The following is a 20,308-nucleotide window of genomic DNA, read 5'->3' on the forward strand; positions in this document are numbered from 1 at the left end:
CTTACCTTAGGGTTGACATATACATATTAAAAAGGGAGTATAGGCCTAGCAAAAGATTTATTTTTCCAGGTCGAATTGGCACTAAAGTCTGCAATAGCGGGCCCGAGACATGTTTTAAAGTGCTACTTCAGTCGGTGGCCCAATGAGTGCTGCAGGCCTACTAGTAGCAATTACTTTACAGGCCCTGGGTACATGCAGTCCACTTTACTAGGGTCTTGCAAGTAAATTAAATGTGGCAATCCAGTATAGGCCAATTTTCCCATGTTTGAAAGTGTGCAAGCATTTTAGCATTAGTTAAAAGTGTAACATGCAGAGTACTAGTGCAGAAAAAACTAATTCTGGTAATAGAAGGGGTGAAAGCAAAAGCTTTGGGGCAAGACCCCACCAAGGATGTCTGGTCTAAAGGCACGGCAGAGAAAGATAATCACATTTTCGTGGCTCGTGAAAATCACAAAATTACAAAGGAGGCTTCATTCAGTATGAAGGTCAACTCTGGTCAGGCAATACGACCAAAGATATACCTACTACCCCAATCAACAACAATGTTATGGAAGATCTTCAGGAAGAAAGAGAAGCCCCTCCCAGTCATGCATCAATGACAACCAGAAGAAGGCTTGACTCAACCCTTACCCCTTCCTTCCATTTCATACACAGAATTGGGTGCTGGGAAAGGGGGGGGGGGGGGATTTCACCTTTTGCTCCATGACATTTGACAAATAGGTGAGGCAAACTGTTTGCACTGGTAATTGAATTTGTTCATTGACCGCCTGTATGTCACCCAAAAAAGATAATTATCTCTACCTGACGGAACTGCAGCAGGGAATTCTCCTCCTCAAGGGAGCAATAGAGAAGACTCCAACTACCAGAAAAAAACTGGGATTTCACTCAAGTTTAATTTTGATAAGAGGATAAAATATGGGACACTGGAAACAAATTCTGAACAAGTATTTGAAAAAAACAATAATTTCTGATGAACTCCGTTCAGGAGTTCCTTCTGATGAACTAGAAAGGTGACTTCATAGCAGCCTTGGATCTTCAGGACTCATACTTCCAGATACCTATCCAATGAAAGTACAGGAAATAGCTGCACTTTTAGTAGCAGGACAACACCACCAGTTCAAGGCACTTCCTTTCACACTAAAATCAGCACCTTTGATTTTTCTCCAAGTGCCTTGCCCTAGTTGCCACCTTCCTCCGGCCACAGGGCCACCAAGTGTATCCATACTTGGACTCTCACAGATCGTATGCCCCAGAACTTCCACAACACACACAATTTTAAAACAAAGTCTTCCAACTCCACTGTCCCACTCAAATTAACTAGGACTCGAAGGACCTGAAGAATGAAGTGAATTGGACCTGAAGAATGAAGTGAATTGGAACATGCGTTTCCTCTTACAGAATCCTACATCAGCTGCGAAACGTAATCTAAAAAGCTCCAGGGCAAACTTCGGAAAATCGACCTGGCTGTCTAAAGAAAAAAAGGATGACTTTTGGGCTCAGCTCTTGTATGTGAGCAAGAAAAAGAATGTCAAAGGTTTCTGGTCTATGGGCAACCAAAAGCTAACTGGAGGCTAGAAGGTCACCAATGGAAACATTCCTGAAACTGTTTAGGTCTCAATTTTGTCATTGCAATTGACAATAAACCTGTGACCCTGTTTCCTCCCTAGCCAGGCTCAAATGATTACTCTGATACTTTAGAAGCCCCGAAAACTCCTGCGTCTGACCCACCAGAGGACTGCTCAGAGAATAAAATCCTTAAGAACTGTGAAATTTTGACAGAAGACTAGGGCAGACTCAAACTTGAGAGATTGCAGAAAGACCGCACCCTTCGCTCAAATGGGCTGCCATCAGCCCTTTTACATTTGACCCCTCATTCTGGACTATGGCAATGTCACTACTTGTAGGATTCTTCCTTGGCAACCAACAGCATTCCAGACTCCTGGAAAGGATTAATTATTCAGCCAATCTTCAAAGGTGGATCGAAATCGGAACCTTGCAACTACCGCGTTATAGCGCTCCTCGATAACGATGCTAAACCTTTCGCCAGTCTTCTGCTCAATGACTTAAAAGCCTGCTCAGAGGAAGAACAGATTATTCCTAGAAATCAGTGTGGTGTCAGAGACAACTGTGGTACTGCAACATATTTGATGCTGCTGGCCCTAATGTGCAACAAAGCTCTCAGGAATGGATCTGTGCTCTACTCTTGCTTCATAGGTTTCAAAGATGCATTTGGCAGCATCTCCAGAACCTCCATGTGGCTCAAATTTCAGGATTGGGGCCTTCACGCTAATTTATTGAGATCAGTTGATCAGCTCTATTCAAACACCTGGGGTACGGATCAAACTAGTGTATGACACACTTGCTGTATACGGACAACCTCGCACTGCTAAACCAAAGCAAAATTGGCCTTCAGCACCAACTCTCCACCCTGCACTCCTATACTGTTAGGTATAACTTTGAAATAAACCGTACCAAAACCTTCAGAAGGAAAATAGAAGGCCATGGCAGATGGCACCCCAACGGGGAATGCCTCCAGCATTGCACTGAGTATAAATATCTGAACATCTATCTGGACAGTTAAGACACATTCAAATCCCACTTGCTCTCCCTTAAAACCAAAGGTACCAGCCTGGTGTTCGTTCGCCCTACTCTTGCCCAGAAACTTCGGGATCTAGCCTACACTCCTTAATTGTGTGGGAGTGAAATATTGCTGGGCATGGAGGCTATGCAGCTGGATAATTCTGTCACTCAAATTTATAAAGCTGCCCTTCGACTGCCAAAGACCACCTCACCAGCACAAATGAGGCTAGGGTTCATCATAACAAAGCAGTCCTGGGCCAGAAGCGGCACATTTCTAAACTTTTGACATGGGCTTCAAATTGCTATGCATGACACTATAAATGCCTCACTCTGGCAAGACCTCGAGAGCTGTGGATCCTCGTCCAAACGCCATACCGAAGAAGAATTAAAAGAACTCGCCTGGAGGAAAAAAATCTCCCTCTGCAGGCATTCCAAATGCATCCTGTGGTTCCCGCGAAAAAATTGTCAAGAACAGAAAACTGCCTACACTGAGCAAACACTCACATGCATGGGCAGTAATCAATTCATACACCCCACAGAATAAGCAGAAATACATCACCTGCACCTGTCCGCTATGGCTAAAAGCCAGATTTGCAGGTCTTCGGCTGGGGGAGTGGAACCTGCGGGCTCATTTCCCTCCATGTTGAAACACTGCAACTCTAGGAGCAATGTGCCGTTTTTGCGGCCTAAGAGAGGAAACCTTTCTTCACATACTATGCATTTGTCCTTCCCTGCTACATCTAGGGAAACATCTACTACACAGAGAATATGTTCGCTTGGGAGTCCGGACCTTCCATCAGACTGTAATCGCCAGCCTGAACCCAGAGAATACCACACTAACCTTTTAAACAATCACATTTCTCCAGATGACTGCAGCAAAATTGGGCCCTGCAAACACCTTTTTTGGTGCAGATCTTGGCTTTAAAATCAGTCCTCCTCATTAACTAGCTGTTACTGAGTACTAGAGGCAATGCAGAGACAATCCATTCCTTAATTGCACTTTGCAATTTTATCGCATAAGTTCTCAAGAGGAACGTCACGAACAATACTGCTCCTTGGCTACTACTAAACATTAAACATCGGCTCAGCTTTAGGGTAACTTGTGTAGCCTTTGCATTTGCATTTCCATATCTGCTCGGGCCATCAGAATGACTGTCCGATGATGTTGCGAAATCGGGCCTCGCAACCACCTCCTGTGTTGCAGAACTTGGTATTAAAATCAGCCCTCTACATTAAACACGCTGCTACTGGGTGCCATACTCGACCAGCAGCTGGGAAGGAATTTCCATCACTAGAGAGTTTTAAAGCTTCAAGCTATGGCAGAGAGTTTATTGACAAAACAATCTGTTAGTCAGACGGTACAAGTCTCTGTAAGGCCTAATGTCATCGTGTATAGGCCTTCTTCTCTTTTGCAGGCTCCAAAAGAGACCCGTCCAACAAGAAGTGGACATGCAATGGAAGCAAGTTGAAGGCTTATGGGACGACATAGTCCAAGTCACAAGACAACTGAAACATGCACTGTTGTGGTGGAGATTTTAAGCAAATCTCAAAGCAGGTCTCTTTTCAAACTCCAACAGAAAGAATTGTACTGACAATTGATGCATCAGTGGATGGATGAAAAGCTCATCTGCAAGAACCCTGAACAAGAATCCCCTGGTCAGATGCAGAAAAGATACTTCAAATCCGTGTGCTAGAGCTCAGGCCATATATTTAAGCCTGCAAGTGTTCCTTCCAAGATTAGCAATTCTATTCAGCCTGAAGAATACAACATTGATGTTCTACAATGCCAAACAAGGGGAAGGTCTTTTCAGAAAAAGCCCAAATGCTATAGGATTGGACCATTTCTCACGAGATCGACGTTGCTTTGGAGCACTTGTCTAGATGCCAAAACGATCAGACGGTTGCACTATTGCTGATAACTTTCAGACTGCCACAAGTGGGAACTACACCAGGATTAGGTGGATTGCATCTTAAGGTAAAGGGGTCAAACTATGATCAATCAATGTATTTTGCGACATCGGCAACAAGAAATACCAATACTTTGGAAACAGATTTTGGCATGCAGGGACAATGCCCTTTCAATCAATTCAACTAAAATCTTTGCTTACTCCTTCCTTCCATTTCCCCTGATACCCAGAGTGCTGAAGAAGGGGAAGATGGATCATTGAACCCTGATCCTTATTGCGCTGGCGTGTCCATGCCATTACTTATACAATGATCTCCTGTAGTTGTCCGCATGTCCAGTCATCCATCTGAAATTGCACTCCAATGTCCTCGCCAGACACCATAACGAGATTCTGCACCATGACACCAAAATGCAGAACCTGCCAGCATGGCACCTGAGCACTTGCAGTTCGATCATTTAGATCTACAGCAGAACTGTATAAACATTTTATCTCCTAACATTACCCTCTGCAGGGAGAGCTGGGGAGATGTAAGCATTCATTCTTAAAAAAACTTTCCTCCGGTTCATTAAGGACAGCAACATCCTGAGAGCCAATCCCAGGTTCATACCCAAAGTTCCTGCTGACTTTCATATGAATAAAGCTGTATTTCTGAGATCTTTTCTTCCAAATCCATCTACGTCAGCAGAAACATTATTACATTAATTGGGCTCAGCAGTGATAACTCAGAATCTGCATTGATAAGACATACATTAATCTTATCAGCTATTTTTGTCTGGTCGACAGCCAGACAGAGATCACCTCCTCTCCAAAAGGGGGATAGCATGTTTGTTCTCAACCTGCATTGCCTTCTTTCACATTGAAGCCAAGAGTCCACTCCAGGAAATAGTGAGGGTGTATTCCACCAAGAGCATTGTTTCTACTGCATCACTCTATGCTGGTATGCTCTTGCAAGAGATTTGCCGTGCTGCCACCTGGAAGAGCTAGTACACGTTCATGAAGCACTACTGACACAGCAGTGGGAAAGGCACTCCTCAGAAACCTATTTTGATAAAGGTGAGCCTGATTCCACTTTCTTATGTATTATATTGTCTACTGATATCTTTCTGATTCTAGCACGTCAATATATAAAAGATCCACTGTTGGAGAAGAAATTAGTTACCTGCAACTCCAGTTCTCCAAAATGTGAATCTTTTATATATTACACATGCAAGCGGTCCTCCCCCCTGGTCAAAGGCTCATTATATACTCCTCTCACACTTGTGCTTAGTAATCTGAGCTACGGTGGCCTCTAGGAGTAATAGGAGTGCTGATGCTTCCACCTCTTTGGCTGAAGTCCGGGTAGCTTCAAGTAAGGTGGATGTGCTACTGAATAAACATTGTAGTTTTAGGTATATGGCCGTGTTAACACTTTTTACTCATCAGTAATAGGAGCCAATGGGAAATTGGAAGGAGAATGCTTTCTCGCCAAACTTTTGGGGTTATGCAACAAAATGTGTTTATTTCTCTTCATAGCCCCATAGTCAGAGACCTCCATGTAGATTTTTCATATGTTGGTTCATACACTTTTGAAACGCTGGTCACCAGTGGTGCTACGGTTTAGCTCTTGCTTGTTGTTATCTCACCTTTGAATGAGTGAGTTGAAAGTTCCTTGTTGGTCATAGTCCATTCTTGTTGTAAAGAAAGCGGCTGCCCCATCTTCTCTGGGCTAAACATACAGGATTCTTTTTCTCTCATTTGGCACACCTTATTGGCTTGTGGTTGAGAATCATGCCATATTTTAATATTTTAGTCTCTGGGTGTAATAACTCAGGTAATACACTTCGGCTGCCTCACCTACCTGCTTCTCAACTTTTTGCATTGCACTCCTTACGTGCTTTGAGATCTGCCTCTATGGGCCTTCTTTAGGTCGAGCCTAGACGAAAGCAAAGCGAAGCTTTGCTGTCTAGGTCAACAACTTATGTAATCACTTTCAGGGGAATGTGGACAGCAGACTGTCACGAGCGTCTCCTGCCTGAGATTCTATCTCGTGAGCGCGCACGCCCAGCCCGGCGCCGTGCACGTCCCCTGCCACAGACAGACACATGCACACGCAGGCAGGAAGGGCCACACACACACACAGACACACGCGCGCACCCCCCCCCCCGCCGCACACACGCAGGAGCGCACCTACACACACGCACGCACACATACAGAGACACCTCCCCCCCCATCCCCCCCCCTCCCCGCCGCATACACAGAAGCGCCCCCGGCCGCCGCATACATACTGTAGCGATACGCAGCCCCCACGTGCTACTGCGAGGCCACCATGGACATTCTGCGAGGGTCTGATAACACTCAGGGCAACAGCAGGGCATGGGCGGAGTCCCTCGCGGGGGACTCGGTTTTTGTTGTGGACCTCCCGGGCCTCTCGGGGCCGAGGCGGCAGGGCATGGGCGGAGTCCCGCTCGGGGGACTCGATGCACCGGCAATGTGCCCCAACGCCCCTCCTCTCTATTTGGGACTCACCGGGTCGGCTGGCGCTCGGCGGCGGCCCGGTCTCTCCTCCTCCAGCGGGGGCTCCCTCTTCTGCCCGCCATGGCTGGTTTTTGTTGGGTCCCATTGTCAGCGTTTCAGACAAATTCTCCGGAAAAACAAGAGCTGTGCACGCGCGCAGCATTGTGAATGGGAGAGCTGGCCACGCGGCGATTTGCTCTCGCGCACGCTCACGGCGCCAGCGTCTGGTAAGTTTCGTTTTCGCTTTTTCTATTTCCTTGTTCACATTGCAAATAGTATTTGAATGTGTTTAATTTTGAAAACTATCCCCAATCTTGTTTTCATTCTTGTTCGTGTATTTGCATTTTATCAAGTAGCATTCTGGGATCATTATAAAAAGCTACAGCTATTTACATTTTGCAAACACGTGCACATGACTTTGGATTCAAATGGCTGTTCGTAATGGAAGCGTAGGTTACACTTCACTATTTCCTTAGAGCGCCCATCCCAGTAGTAAAAGCTTTGCATTGATGAATTGATGCATCGGTCTGGCGAACGCTTGTTAACAGAGGGGGCGCGGCTTTTGTAGGCGTGAGTACATGATATATTTTTTTTTTCCCATTCACACAATGGCATAGCGACAGCTTGTTCCGATTAGTAGCTGTGCGCTCACTTGCGTAATTTAAATTCCAAAGTCACAAAATCGTAGCTGAGCGGTGATCCAATGGCTTGTGTGCGCGTGCATATCCAGGAGCGCCAGCAGGATCATAAACATTTACTAAATGTGTGTGGAATTAAATACAAATTAGAAATTCATCAAGCGTATAATCAGAGCCCAGCTCTCAGTAGGACCCGGTGCTGCTTGACTCTCGGAGGCAGACTGACACCTTTTGTTTTTGTGTAGCGTTTGTGATAATACAATGCGTTCCTGTGCAGTCCTGTGTACAAGCTGCAGCCATAGCAACACGTATGGTATCGCACGTGATGTTTGCGTCACAGTTCCTGCTTTTTTGGGAGACCTTGAATAAAATGCATATTTTTATCCGGTAACAAAATAAACTTTTGGACGGAATCATGTTGTTTGTATGGCTGGAGAACAGCAGTTTCTATCATCACCAATTGGGGGCTCACAGCCCGTCACCGCCTGTGCTGAAAATCCATCAGCTGTTAAGTTATAGCCTGTCCTAGATCTGACCTGTTACTGTCCATGCGAGGCACTGTGATGTGTATTCATGAGTCCCGCATCTGCCAGGATCTATTAGGCATATTAAAGACAGCCCCCCCCCCCCCCCCCCCGTAGCTAACTATGGCACACTCGTTAGGTGGAGGACGTTGGACTGATGATGTAATGTGCAAGTTACTGAAAGAGGTAAATCTAGGTTTTTCCCACTAGCCGGCATGAATGACTCACAGCGAACAGCTTCAGGTGAATTTATTTCATTTGGTCGGAGACGGGTCAAAACTATTGATCGTGCAGTAGGTGCAGTTGCACTGGGTCCGGATCTGTTAAAACATAACAAGGAGCTGGGGTAGTCAATTTCCTTGTTGCATTAGGTATCATGGCACCCTTGCTACGCCTCTGGTTCGGAGGCCTAGGAGTAGGTGATTCCTGATATCTCTAATGTAGACTTCTTAGATGAGTTTGACAGCTGATCAGTGTTTACATTTTTGACAAGGACAGAGCTGAAAGTTTGATGGAAGGGATTCAGAGGAAGCAAGGATCATTGATCTGAAGGGAAGTCTAGCTCGGGTGGGCTTCGCTGACGGTCTTTCAAGCAGTAAGTATGACTTAGGGTAGGATTGTTGGAGACAGATGATACTTCAGGCCCTTTCATAATCCCGCTCCCGGTCCTATGAAGCACAGTATTCAACAAGCATTTGCAATGCAATAGGTCTCGCATTTATGCACGTTTAAGCTATTGGCATTGTAAATGACCATACCTTTTATTTATGTTTTATAAACCAAAACGTAAATAAAAGCCATTGTCATTTACAATGCCAATAGCTCAAACTCTCGTAAATGCGAGACCTATTGCATTGCAAATGCTTGTTTTGTTCCTGTGTCCACTATTAACGGGACGTAGCATACTGTTTCCCATATTGTGCTGCTACTCAGTAAAATGGTCTCACTTTAGCGTCTGGCTGATTGCTGGTCTCCTCTCCCTTCCAAAACTCCAGACAGTCCAAAAACTAATCTTTTTTTTTTTTCTTATTTGTAATGACTATTTCTCTGACATGAATCCACCACCAGAATTAAGTCAATTGCATGCTTTATAAGCACCATAATTCATAATTTCCACATGAAGGAGCAGACAGGCACTCAAGGGCACGAAACATCTACAAGCAAGCCTCCCAAAACGTGACTCTTACTGTACAAGAATGTTTAGAGGTAGGAGCCTCTAGACTGTGTAACTTTTAATATCCATTTTTTCGTGTTTGTTTGTCAGCCATGTTAAAACATTGCTAAAAACGTGTTTTTGAATCACAGCAAGAGAGAATGACTGATGCATTTGTTGGGTGTAAAGGAAATAGCTGAACAGTATTGACACTGTTAGCGATGTCTCCAGCGCTTACATAAGTCTAAGACTAGCCTCAATATGTAGGCAATAGATCCAATTTATGAATGTATTATGTGCTGTTGCACAAAGTTTTGTAACATCGCAGTGTGGGTGATCTTTCTTTCTCTGGCATGGTGCATTCATTTTTAACAATGCTCTACTTTTACAGCAAATTGTTCCATGTGCGACCAGTGACTCAGACTGATGTGTACAGAGCAGATTCCAAAGAAATCCCTAGGATATTTCAGGTAAGTAGTTAACAATTTGTATTCTCATTCCAGTGTCTCAATAGGAGGATGTAGATCATATTTTCATTGATAAGCCTCCATTATTGCTGCTTTAAAGATGTGCAAATGTTGCTTTGAAATGTGTTGTGGTTGGAAACTCGTTTCATGTGTGTTTAAATACATCGTCTGTCATGCAAGGGTCTCCTGAATATGTCATTGCTATCAGTAAGTTCCACCTCCACCTTGTGAGTAGGGTAAGTTGCACAAATATATGCTTGAAAGAATCTATTGATGTAATTTGTCAACTACAAGAATATAATTGCACATAAAAGGATGGTGAAAAATAGACAATGACTTATCAAAAATAAAGCAAACTTAATACTTTCATATGACTAAAGTTAGCTTCACTGTCAATCTCTGTTTTTAATATTGGAATTAAATATCACAAAACTCACAAAGTGTGCATCTTGCTTGATTATGGAGTTTTATGAATTTGGAGCGGAGTTGCTGCAGGTTAAATGCCTTAGTTAGGTTAGCAATTGCCTAACAAGCTTATAATGTTGTGTTTGAGTAACTTTACTTTTTAATGTTTTGTACCTGGTGGGTCCGGTCCCAGCGAACAACAAAAGTTGTTTTTCCTAGTTATCCCAAATTCCAGCTTATCTGTATAACATATCATGGTTCTGGAATGGGGGCTTCTGACCTACTCATTAATTGAATGGCTACTGTGAAGGCATATTTTAATTAGGTAAAATGAATCTTGTTTGTCTTGCACAAATGTTTATTTAATATATAAAAAATAGATACTAAAAACTAGATAAAGTTGTGAAACATTGTTTATACCATGTAGTTAATTAATTGCTTTAATTGCAGTTTCAATAAAATTGACTCCAAAATGTATTTAAAACATGGCAGGGGAAAGAGTCCCGTAGATACATTTACTTAAAAACATACTCAATCCTCTTTAAACTCTACCTTCTGCCTTTGTTGATGGTTTGCCTCAATATAATATTTAAGTTAGCAGGCCACCATGAGCGGCAAACAGTTTACTTGCCATACTCCATTTGTTTGCCAAGCCTGTCAAATCCTCAATTGACAAGATTGCAATATTTCTTTCTAAGCATTAACTGTAGCAACTCAACACCATATCGGAGTTAGTTTCCTGTGCCATCTGGCATAATCCATATCTCACCTCATCATCATTTGGTCCTGAGCTAAAAGAACTAAATGGCAAGTTGAACAGTTTGAACGTCGAAAACTCTTGCTTAATATTTGTGCTTAACAAGAACTTGTTGACCTTTAAATCAAAGTATGACTTCACAACTAATAGTCCAGATTTCATCTTTGCTGTCAGTCTTATGTTATGGAAAGAATAAAGTGATATATTTCTTGTAACCTTTCTTGGTAACAGACTTCAACTCATTCCATCCCCTGCGGAGTAAGATGATGGCGTAGCCATGTACCTAGCTGGCCTTCATAGTCCTAGCCTATGATATCAGATAGACATCTAGCCACAGATTCCTTAGCTTGTGAATTCTCCCTAGGCATCTGACTGGATCCGGAAATTTTCAGCAGTGCCTCTGTGTGCCAGGGGACAGTCCCGTACGGCTCTGTGATGACGTTGACTCTGATGTCAGTTGATACATATAAGTCCAATCAGGTGTGCAGACGTCTGTTTCTTCTTTTCCAGCTGCTACCCATATCCGAAGAAGCATATCTCCTGGCCCTTTTTCGGACTGCTGAGACTGAAGTAGTGTGCCAGCTCTCTATGCCTTCTGGATTTAAATCTGTGGGTCTTGTACTCAACAGATGTAGGGTATGGATCCTCATTCTATATGCATGTGGTGCTTGGCCTGCCAGCTGCTGAAATTAAAGGCATGCGGGAGCAACGGATGAAGCTCCTAACAGCGCTGTTGTCGAGGACTTCCATTTCTTCTACAAGTAGGTCGACTGCGGTTCGGCAACGGAGCCACTTCATAGGGGGGACTCGTTGGCATCACTCTCCATCCAGTGAACGGCAGAAACGGTCCAAGACCCCGTCCACATCCCACAGTAAGCGTCATCGTAAGTGATCAAAGTCTTGGCCTTCCGGGCCTTCTTTGTCTCTTAACGTGGGTTCAAGCTGCTCCTCACAAGCTCATGCTGAGGACTTCGCAAGAGTCGCTTCCATGATCCCCACTTTTCCTGGAGCCGGAGCGATTCTGGCCCAGATGAAAGAGTATTATAATGCTCTTCATTTCATATTTGGATCCTCACGTTCCCCTGGAGCGCCTTTGGGCCCAAGGAGGTGATGGGTGAAATGACTGCTTCCTTGCCATGCTCGCCAGAAGTTAGTCCCTTACATACAGTGACGCTGGTGCACAGCCCTTCGGGGTTTACACCTGTGGCGCCGACTGACTCTGAAGCGGCTTCGGTTAATCCCCTGGGATATGTTTAAATGGCGCCGGAAGGCTCTAAACTGGAGTCGGTGGCCAAACCTGGTGAGAATCTTGATGTGATGACATCCCCTAAACTCGTTTTGTTAACGTCCGCGCCATCCGACGCCCTTCGACTTTCTCATCCTGAGGTTGATACAACGTCCTTTACTGAGCCGATAACTCATGGTTCTGTGGGTGAACAGTTAGTGGAAGGAAATGAGAAAGAGGTTCCTTTTGTGCATCCAGTGCATATAGATCCTGCTATGATGGATAGCTGGATTTCTGAGTTAGGTGAAGGCAGTGGGTTAGAATCATTCCTGAATTATAGCCTTCTATCCCCTCATGCCCTTACCTTGGAAGCAAGCTGTTCCTTGGCAGGTATGTTAAAAAGGGTGGCTGGGAGGCTTTTATGATATTTTACTGGGCGCATGGGCTAGACCTTATACTGGTGCGCCTGTGAACCATACTATTGCCCACAAAAACTTCAAGATTCCTTGTACTCCGATTAACAGAGATTCCCAAAAGCAAGACTTGTGGAAAAAGTATGTTCTTCACCAGTGCGGCGTTCTGTTCCATGAACACAAGTAGCATCCTTATGGGACTCTTTGCGGCGTATATTGCCATTGCTTATGGTTGCTAATAGGAACGAACTGAGTCAGTTGATTTCAGATTTGCAACAGGCGGCTGGGTTAAACATTAGGTGTGGAATGAGCACCACCGATTTGATTGGTCGAGGCACGGCGTCTACTGTGATGTTACATCAGTGAGCTTGGCTTCGTTCTGCTGGATTTTAAGAGGCAGTCCAGTCCGCTTCAATGAACATGCCATTTGCTTGTGTTCATTTGTTTGATGCCCATGCAGATGTTGCTTTGTATAGGTTTAGGGACAGTTGGTGTGGCCCAGACTCTTAGCCCTGTTCCCTTCTTTCAACTGTTTCTGTTTCGAAGGCTTCTCTTAGTTTGCAAGTTGGTTCAAAACTGCATTATGGTATGCTTTTTGCAGTGTAACGTTCAGCGGCTCATCTGGTTAACAACCTGCCTTCAAGGATTCTATCAGCCTTTTCGTATCACTAAGTGTAGGTCCCTGTTAGTGCAGGACCTGACCTGTTATTTCATTGGAACTTTTGTTTCTTGGATCATGGTTTCTGTTGTTAACCTATTGAATTACTTCAGCAAGTGGTATCCGTTACATGTTTTTCCTCTGCTTATTTCGAATGTATATTCTTCAATTGTTGTAGAGTGCAACCTATTTATTTTTGATGCCTTCCATTTGTATGACATCAAAATATTCTTATTCCTGCAGGGTTGCCATGCTCTTTCTTTAGGATAGAGGCTGTATGCATCTATGTGGATTTTTGATATTTCTTACTCCTACATTGTTTGTGTTTTATTTTGGTGGTTTCTTTTACAGTAAATATCTTTTCTAGTGTTATTCCTTAAGAACACGTTACACTTATCTTTCTTAAGTTTAAAATGCTAGGTTGCTGCCAATTACCACTTTGTGTGTGTGGTAGTGTTTTCCTTCTTCCTTTGAGTGATCTTCATCTGAGTTCTTGATGTGCTAAAGCTGTTTAGTTGTTTGAAGGAAGATCTCTCTTCCGTTTCTCCCTTACATGGTGTTGATCTCCATCTCCTTTCTAGTTTTAGAGTGAGTATATCTGAAAGAGACTGGGTATTGATAGATTCCTTACCTTAGATTAACCACCAGGCATGGCGTTGTGCGGCTCTGTGTCCGTTGCACCAGGATGACGTTGCAGCAGCAACTTAGACGCCACGCGTGCTGACGTCAGTTCTTTCTTTTTCCACGCCAGCAAGCCCAGATCCAGAGAGAGCGGTACCCCCAGTCAATTTTTGACTGAGTTTTTTGGGACTTTTGTCTCTGTCTTTTTGAGTCTTTGACTCCTGGTGTATATGGATGCCCGGTTTCAAGTCTTGCAAGGTTTGTCCCCGCATGATGTCGGTGACAGACCCGCACCGCGATCGTCTCTACTGCCTGGGGCGTGACCACAACCCCGTGTCGTGCCCCTACTGCCGGGCCATGACTCCGAAAACTTTGCGGGAGCGGTCCCAAAAGTTGCTTGTGGTCCGGGAGTCGGCTCCACGCCTTTGAAGGTCCCGGTCCCGTGGTAGGTTGGGGGACTCATCGCGGAGCCGCCACCATCATTCGACGAAGTCTTCGTACTGTGGGTCAGGGAAGACAAAGCACAAGAAGTCGAAGAAGCGACGTCTCTCTTCGCCTTCTCCTAGCCTGTTCCACGACACGGCTCGGGGTGCGGGTGATGCCTCCCCTGCGGCTCCGGCGGAGCCTACGCAGTCGCCGTCGGCCTACCTACCCTTCCCGGGTCCGATGGCGACTCCGACCCAGCTGCAGGAATTTCTGTCGGCTTTGGCCAGTCGGGCGTGCCTCCGGGCCCCGCTAGTCTGACTGGGGGTCCTCGCCCTTCTTCGTCAGCAGCTGCAGCCCCGACGACGGCAACAGCGCCGCGAGACCCCCATGTATCCATGCAAGAATCCCAGCCGATGTCGGTTGACCTCCACTGACATCGACGTCTATGGCGACGCCACCAGCATCCGTCGGCTACCCTACCGATGTCGTCCCCAGCTTCCACCCCGACGTGGAGACGGTGCCAGACTGGTGTCGATCGACGCCGATTCCGGCACCGATGGGGAATTTTAAGCCCTATCTGCATCCTCCTCCATCTTTCTCACCTGCCCAGCAGGTTATGGAGGACCGGGAGGACTGTGAGGGGTCTGAAGAACCTCTCGCAGCCCAATGCCAGTTAGACCGGGACTGGGCAGAGGATTTGGGGGACGCCAGTGATCTGGTTTGCTCACAAGAACCTGGCGCAGTGTCTCATTCAACCGTGCCTGCGGAGGAGAGTGGTACTTATTCAGTGGTGTTGCGTGGGGCAGCAGAGGCTCTCCACCGCGTGCTCCATACAGTGGCCGTCCGGACTAACCACCTGAAAGAAGTGCTTCGCCGGCAGCCTCCCCTGCGGAGCCGCTGCTGCCCTTTAATGATGCACTTTCAAATGTCCTTTTGGGCTCCTGGTCAGGCCCAACACAGGGGCTCCTGTGGATAGGAACGTGGCCCGAAGCCATCGCCCGGCCCCGGACGACCCCATTTTCCTCTCCCAACACCCTACCCCTGGGAGTTTAGTTGTCCAAGCCTCTGCGTCCCCAAGCACATTCCCTTCTGCACCTCCGGACAGAGAATCTAAGCTACTGGAGCAGTTTGGGAAGACGATTTTCTCTTCTGCCAGTTCAGGGCTGTGGTCTGTGAACATTGCATGCCTCTTGGGCCGTTGATCCCACTCTGTGTGGGATACGATGGCGCAGGTGCTGCCTCAGTGTCTGGAGGAGGCCCGGACGGTGCTCTCCCAAGCTATTGCTGAGGGGAGAGATGCTGCCAAGTTCACAATTCGTTATGGCCTTGACACCGCAGACTCGCTTGGCAAAGCGAATTCCACGACCGTGGCGTCACGCCGTCACGCCTGGCTGAGGACCACTGGCTTTTTAGGGGATGTCCAGAACACTCTGAATGACATGCCTTTGATGGCTCTTGCCTTTTTGGCGACAGGGCAGATGGTGCGTTGAAGCGCCTTAAGGACTTACCGGCTACGGCCAAGTCCTTGGGCCTTTCGGCCACGCGCACTCCTTCGGGGTCTGCGTTTCGCTCCTTTCGTGGCTAGGGAAGAGGCGCCCGGACACATTCTTTTCAAAGCCAAAGGGCTGCGCAGCACAGTCTCAGCGCTACTGTGGATGTGGGACCCGCCGAGGTGGGTCACAGGGCAGGCGGGCTGGTCAGTCCACTACCTCCCCATGCCACCTCTGTCTCCAAACCTTCCTAGTCCAGTGTTTCAGGCCTACCAGACGCCAGTGGGCGACAGGATTCACCATCACCTCCCCCACTGGTGCACCATCACTACGGACAGGTGGGTTTTACAGATGGTCCGAAGGGGCTACTCCCTCCCCTTCGAGACCACCCCTCCAGCCATGCCACCTCAGTACTACGGTACAAAAGGGGGTGGTAATGGACGGAGCATCTGAACCAATCAAACACTCACACCCAGTCAAAAGATCTGGTGTTTAATCCATCACCGTTCTTTAGACCACTCTGCCTCCCCAGTTCAGACATGGCTAAATGCAAATCAGTCTGACCCTGTGCCACATGGGAACAGTCCGGCCCGAACTGCCAAGCCATGCCTTCCCTGGACCGGAAACAAGCTTCCGAGGACCGGTTTCTGGCATTCCAGCCGTCTTCAGCCCGGCTTGCTTGAATCCAGTGGCATAGCGAGCAAGGGACTCACGTCTGAGCGTACCCTGCCACACTTATGGCGGGCAAAAGCAGTACAAAAGGGGGTGGTAATGGACGGAGCATCTGAATCAATCAAACACTCACACCCAGTCAAAAGATCTGGGTTTAATCCATCACCATTCTTTAGCCCACTCTGCCACCCCAGTTCAGACATGGCTATATGCAAATCAGTCTGACCCTGTGCCTCATGGAAACAGTCCAGCCAGAACTGCCAAGCCATGCCTTCCCTGGACCGGAAACAAGCTTCCGAGGACCGGTTTCTGGCATTCCAGCCGTCTTCAGCCCGGCTTGCTTGAATCCAGTGGCAAAGTGAGCACGGTACTCACGTCTGAGCATACCCTGCCACACTTATGGTGGCCAAAAGCGGTACAAAATGGGGTGGTAATGGACGGAGCATCTGAACCAATCAAACACTCACACCCAGTCAAAAGATCTGGGTTTAATCCATCACCGTTCTTTAGCCCACTCTGCCACCCCAGTTCAGACATGGCTATATGCAAATCAGGACAAAAGCAACATTGCGATATCAATTAAACATCTAATATAACAAATCTCAAGCTGCTCGTCTCAGTAACCCCCACCCACATCCCTTTCCCACCACCGGTGTGCCTTGAGTACCTGTAGCCTATCTAATAGAGGTACATCTGGGTTGTGCACAATAAAGAGTGTAACAACATGAGCGCAGTGCTGATAATAAACTGTCATTGGATCTCAATAGTGGTGCCGCAGAGCATACCCTGGCTCACTCACTGTGCGCCATAGTGTCAGTTAGATCCTCTGGGTCCTCAAAGACCGATCCCTCCTCCGAATCCTCTTCAGGAGCCTGTAATAGTGCAACTAAGGCCTCCCATGCCCTTGACGCTTCCTGCGCCTTTTTATTATTAGTACGGAGTGCCTGCTGTAGCATAAAGGTACCGTCGCTCAATGCCCATTTGAGGAATACCGCCCTCCATCTCCCCACAGTTGGTCACATCGCCGATTTTCAATGCATTGTGATTTCCCTCTTAGTTAATACAAGATCCAGATCTATAAATTTGCTTTTCACTTTCGTTTTAGGCGTATGTGAGAACCAGTGCAATAAACAAGTACTCTGTTCCGGTTCTATAGTACGATCAGTTATTCTACATAGCAGGGCCATCACTTCCTCCCAGTACGTCCCTAACCTCTCACAGCCCCACATCATATGCTGGAAATTGGCGCCCTCTAAGTCGCACCTCGGGCGTTGACCTGCGGCCGCACTGAAATACTGATTAATCTTAGCTGGTGTCAAGTAGGCTCTCTGCAAGACAAAAAAGTGCACTAATTGAAATCTAGCGTGGGAGGTTCTTTTTAATAAGAAGAATTGATTTCTACCCAAATGAACCCATTTTGCAACATTAGGATAATGACATACTGAGGAAATATCATAACACTCCAGCCTATACCTTGCAATTTACATGCAGCTCTTTGAAAACCGTTAATTGCTCACTGTTCTACATTAGGATTTTAACTTATAAAGTGCATGCAACAATAGGATCTCTCTGAAAAAAGCAGTAATGGACTGACCTATTTACATTATTTGCACTTTGTGGTCTGAATGATGCATGTGCTTTGCAGCAGGTATATTTACCCTCTGCCCTACCTTAGGATGAGTAAAAACGCCCACTAGACAAAACTTTGACCTCTCTCTCTTTCTCCAGGAAGAAAATTAATCACAGGAGTTTTTTTGACATTTTTATTGTTGGCTGAAAATTGGTGGTGGGAAGGAGCATGATAGCAGGTGCTTTCAAAATCATAATATATGGCCCCCCACTGCCCGCCCCCATCAGCACCCGGTGCGGAACCTGAGTTCGTTCTCGAACTTTTGTAGGATTAATTCGAAGATCCTCCTCCAAGTGGGTATATCGAAGGTATTTAATTCACAAGTTACGGAATCTGCGGATGTCTCTATCAGATGGGAAACGTACTTACCTTTGGTAACAATGTATCTGGTAGAGACATAGTCTAGTAGCAGATTCCTCAATACCCTGTCCATCCTCTGCAAAGGACATATGATGTATGGGTTATTTCAATTTTTTAGTACAGGTTATTTACCCCAGTGATCACTGTTTCGTGTAGTGGTATGAACTCATAGACCAAGTAGTCTTGCTCATTAGGTTTTGTTCTGGAATTCCCATACCATTAATTTCCTTTGGAAGTGACTGGTCGACTGAAAGATGTTCTTTTTTGCAATGCTGGTTATACAGCAGTGCACAGGTTTCACATAACTTGTGATTAGTGATCAATTCGGTCTTAGCCTTTAAGACCTAGGCTGGTGTTATAATTTAATTTGTTGCTACTTTATAATTATTGTTTCAAAGATTTTTGATCTATTAGGCTTACAGTCAGTTTCTACAGTAGCTCCGCGTTCTGCGCGGAACGTTTCACAGAAGAAACTTACGTCCAAGTGCCGGAGGAGACTTATATGACTCCAGTGGAGAAGTGTTGCTCAATGGTTAGAGCGGCAGACCCTGATGCAGAGGTCTGGCCCGGGACTAGGGTTCAATTCCCGCCTCGGCGGGTCTTGGGCTCAATTTTCTTGGACCGGATAATTCTCGCCTCGGTGCCTATTCTAATCATGGGTCCCACTCTGCAACTCTGGGCAATAGCTTGCTTAATCTCCACAACAGCCCCAACAGCGCTGGGATGCCTGGCCTTCACCTTGGGGCTGCCCAGAAGTGGACATTTTCACAGGGAAAAGCCAGGAATGGTTCCACAGCGGTAGGAGTACAGCGCCAGGACGCCCCTTTGCTGGGGCAGCAGTGCACTTTACAAGTACAAATTCATTTGATTTCATTTCATTGACATCCCATCCTGAGTCGACAGCACAAGGCTGTACGACGCTATCCCCTGGCACGCAGAGGTACTGCTGAAAAATGTCTAGATCCAATCTGACACCTGGGGAGAATTAACAAGTTTAGGAATCTACGGCTAGACTATGTCTCTACCAGATACATCATTACCAACTGTGTAAGTAACTTGTCCACCAAAACCACTTGCCAAAGCAGGCTGGCTAATATTTCAGGCTTTCGAAAAATATGAGTAAGACCCAACGTTGAAATGTTGCATTGTTATAAATCACAATTATAATTTTGGTTCGCCAAGCAGCAAAACATCACCTGCCATTAAAGATCCAGTACATTCATTGTGCAGAGGTGAACTGCAAGGCCAAACACATGTACGATTAAACAGTAAACCTTCTACTAGTTAGTTAATGCTTCCAACATTTTGCACTATCTTTCCTACAGAGTCCAGAAACATAATAATCTTATAGTTATCAGAAGCTGCATATTCATGTTGTTTTTGAAGATTGTTTGGAACATGATGCCAGGAATCTCGTGAACCTCCAGGCACCCCAAATAACAATGAAAAGATCACTGCAACTCATTATTTAGGATCTATTATGAGTGCTAGATACATACAGTGAAAAGTGTTGGATCTCTAAGCAACATTTCTTCCAACTAAGGACAAAAATGGTCCATCATACATTTAAACAATTCCAAGTTATACTACCTTTATTTGTTTAAAATGCAGCTTTTATATCCAGTTTTACTTTTCCTCCGATACAGTACTTGAAACATAATGACTACCCCTATTAAGTATATATATATATAAGGGTTTTATCCTGAGCCATGTTCTGAGTGATCTTGTGAGTGGGCTGCAATGGTGTACCAATATCCTCCCACCTTATTAATAACTCCCCATCGCTGTAATCAACTGAAGGCAACACTTAGTAAGGATTCAGCAACTAATGTAAATCCTTCTTAAATATTGTCTCAAATGTGACGACCAAATACTAAGTTCACCTATTC

At 45.8% G+C, this 20,308-nt stretch overlaps 1 protein-coding gene across 3 annotated transcripts in view; it reads left to right on the top strand.

Moving 5' to 3' along the window:
- ROCK2 (Rho associated coiled-coil containing protein kinase 2) overlaps positions 1-20,308 on the top strand; it is a 582,433-nt gene that overhangs the window by 519,078 nt on the left and 43,047 nt on the right. For all 3 annotated transcript variants that reach the window (XM_086926333.1, XM_086926334.1, XM_086926332.1), the window contains one exon: positions 9,687-9,765. In XM_086926333.1, coding sequence (XP_086782459.1) covers positions 9,687-9,765 — 79 coding nt within the window. The remainder of the gene's footprint in view (positions 1-9,686; positions 9,766-20,308) is intronic.

Source organism: Lissotriton vulgaris, chromosome 6, assembly GCF_964263255.1.
Source record: "Lissotriton vulgaris chromosome 6, aLisVul1.2, whole genome shotgun sequence".
Classification (NCBI taxonomy): Eukaryota; Metazoa; Chordata; class Amphibia; order Caudata; family Salamandridae; genus Lissotriton; species Lissotriton vulgaris.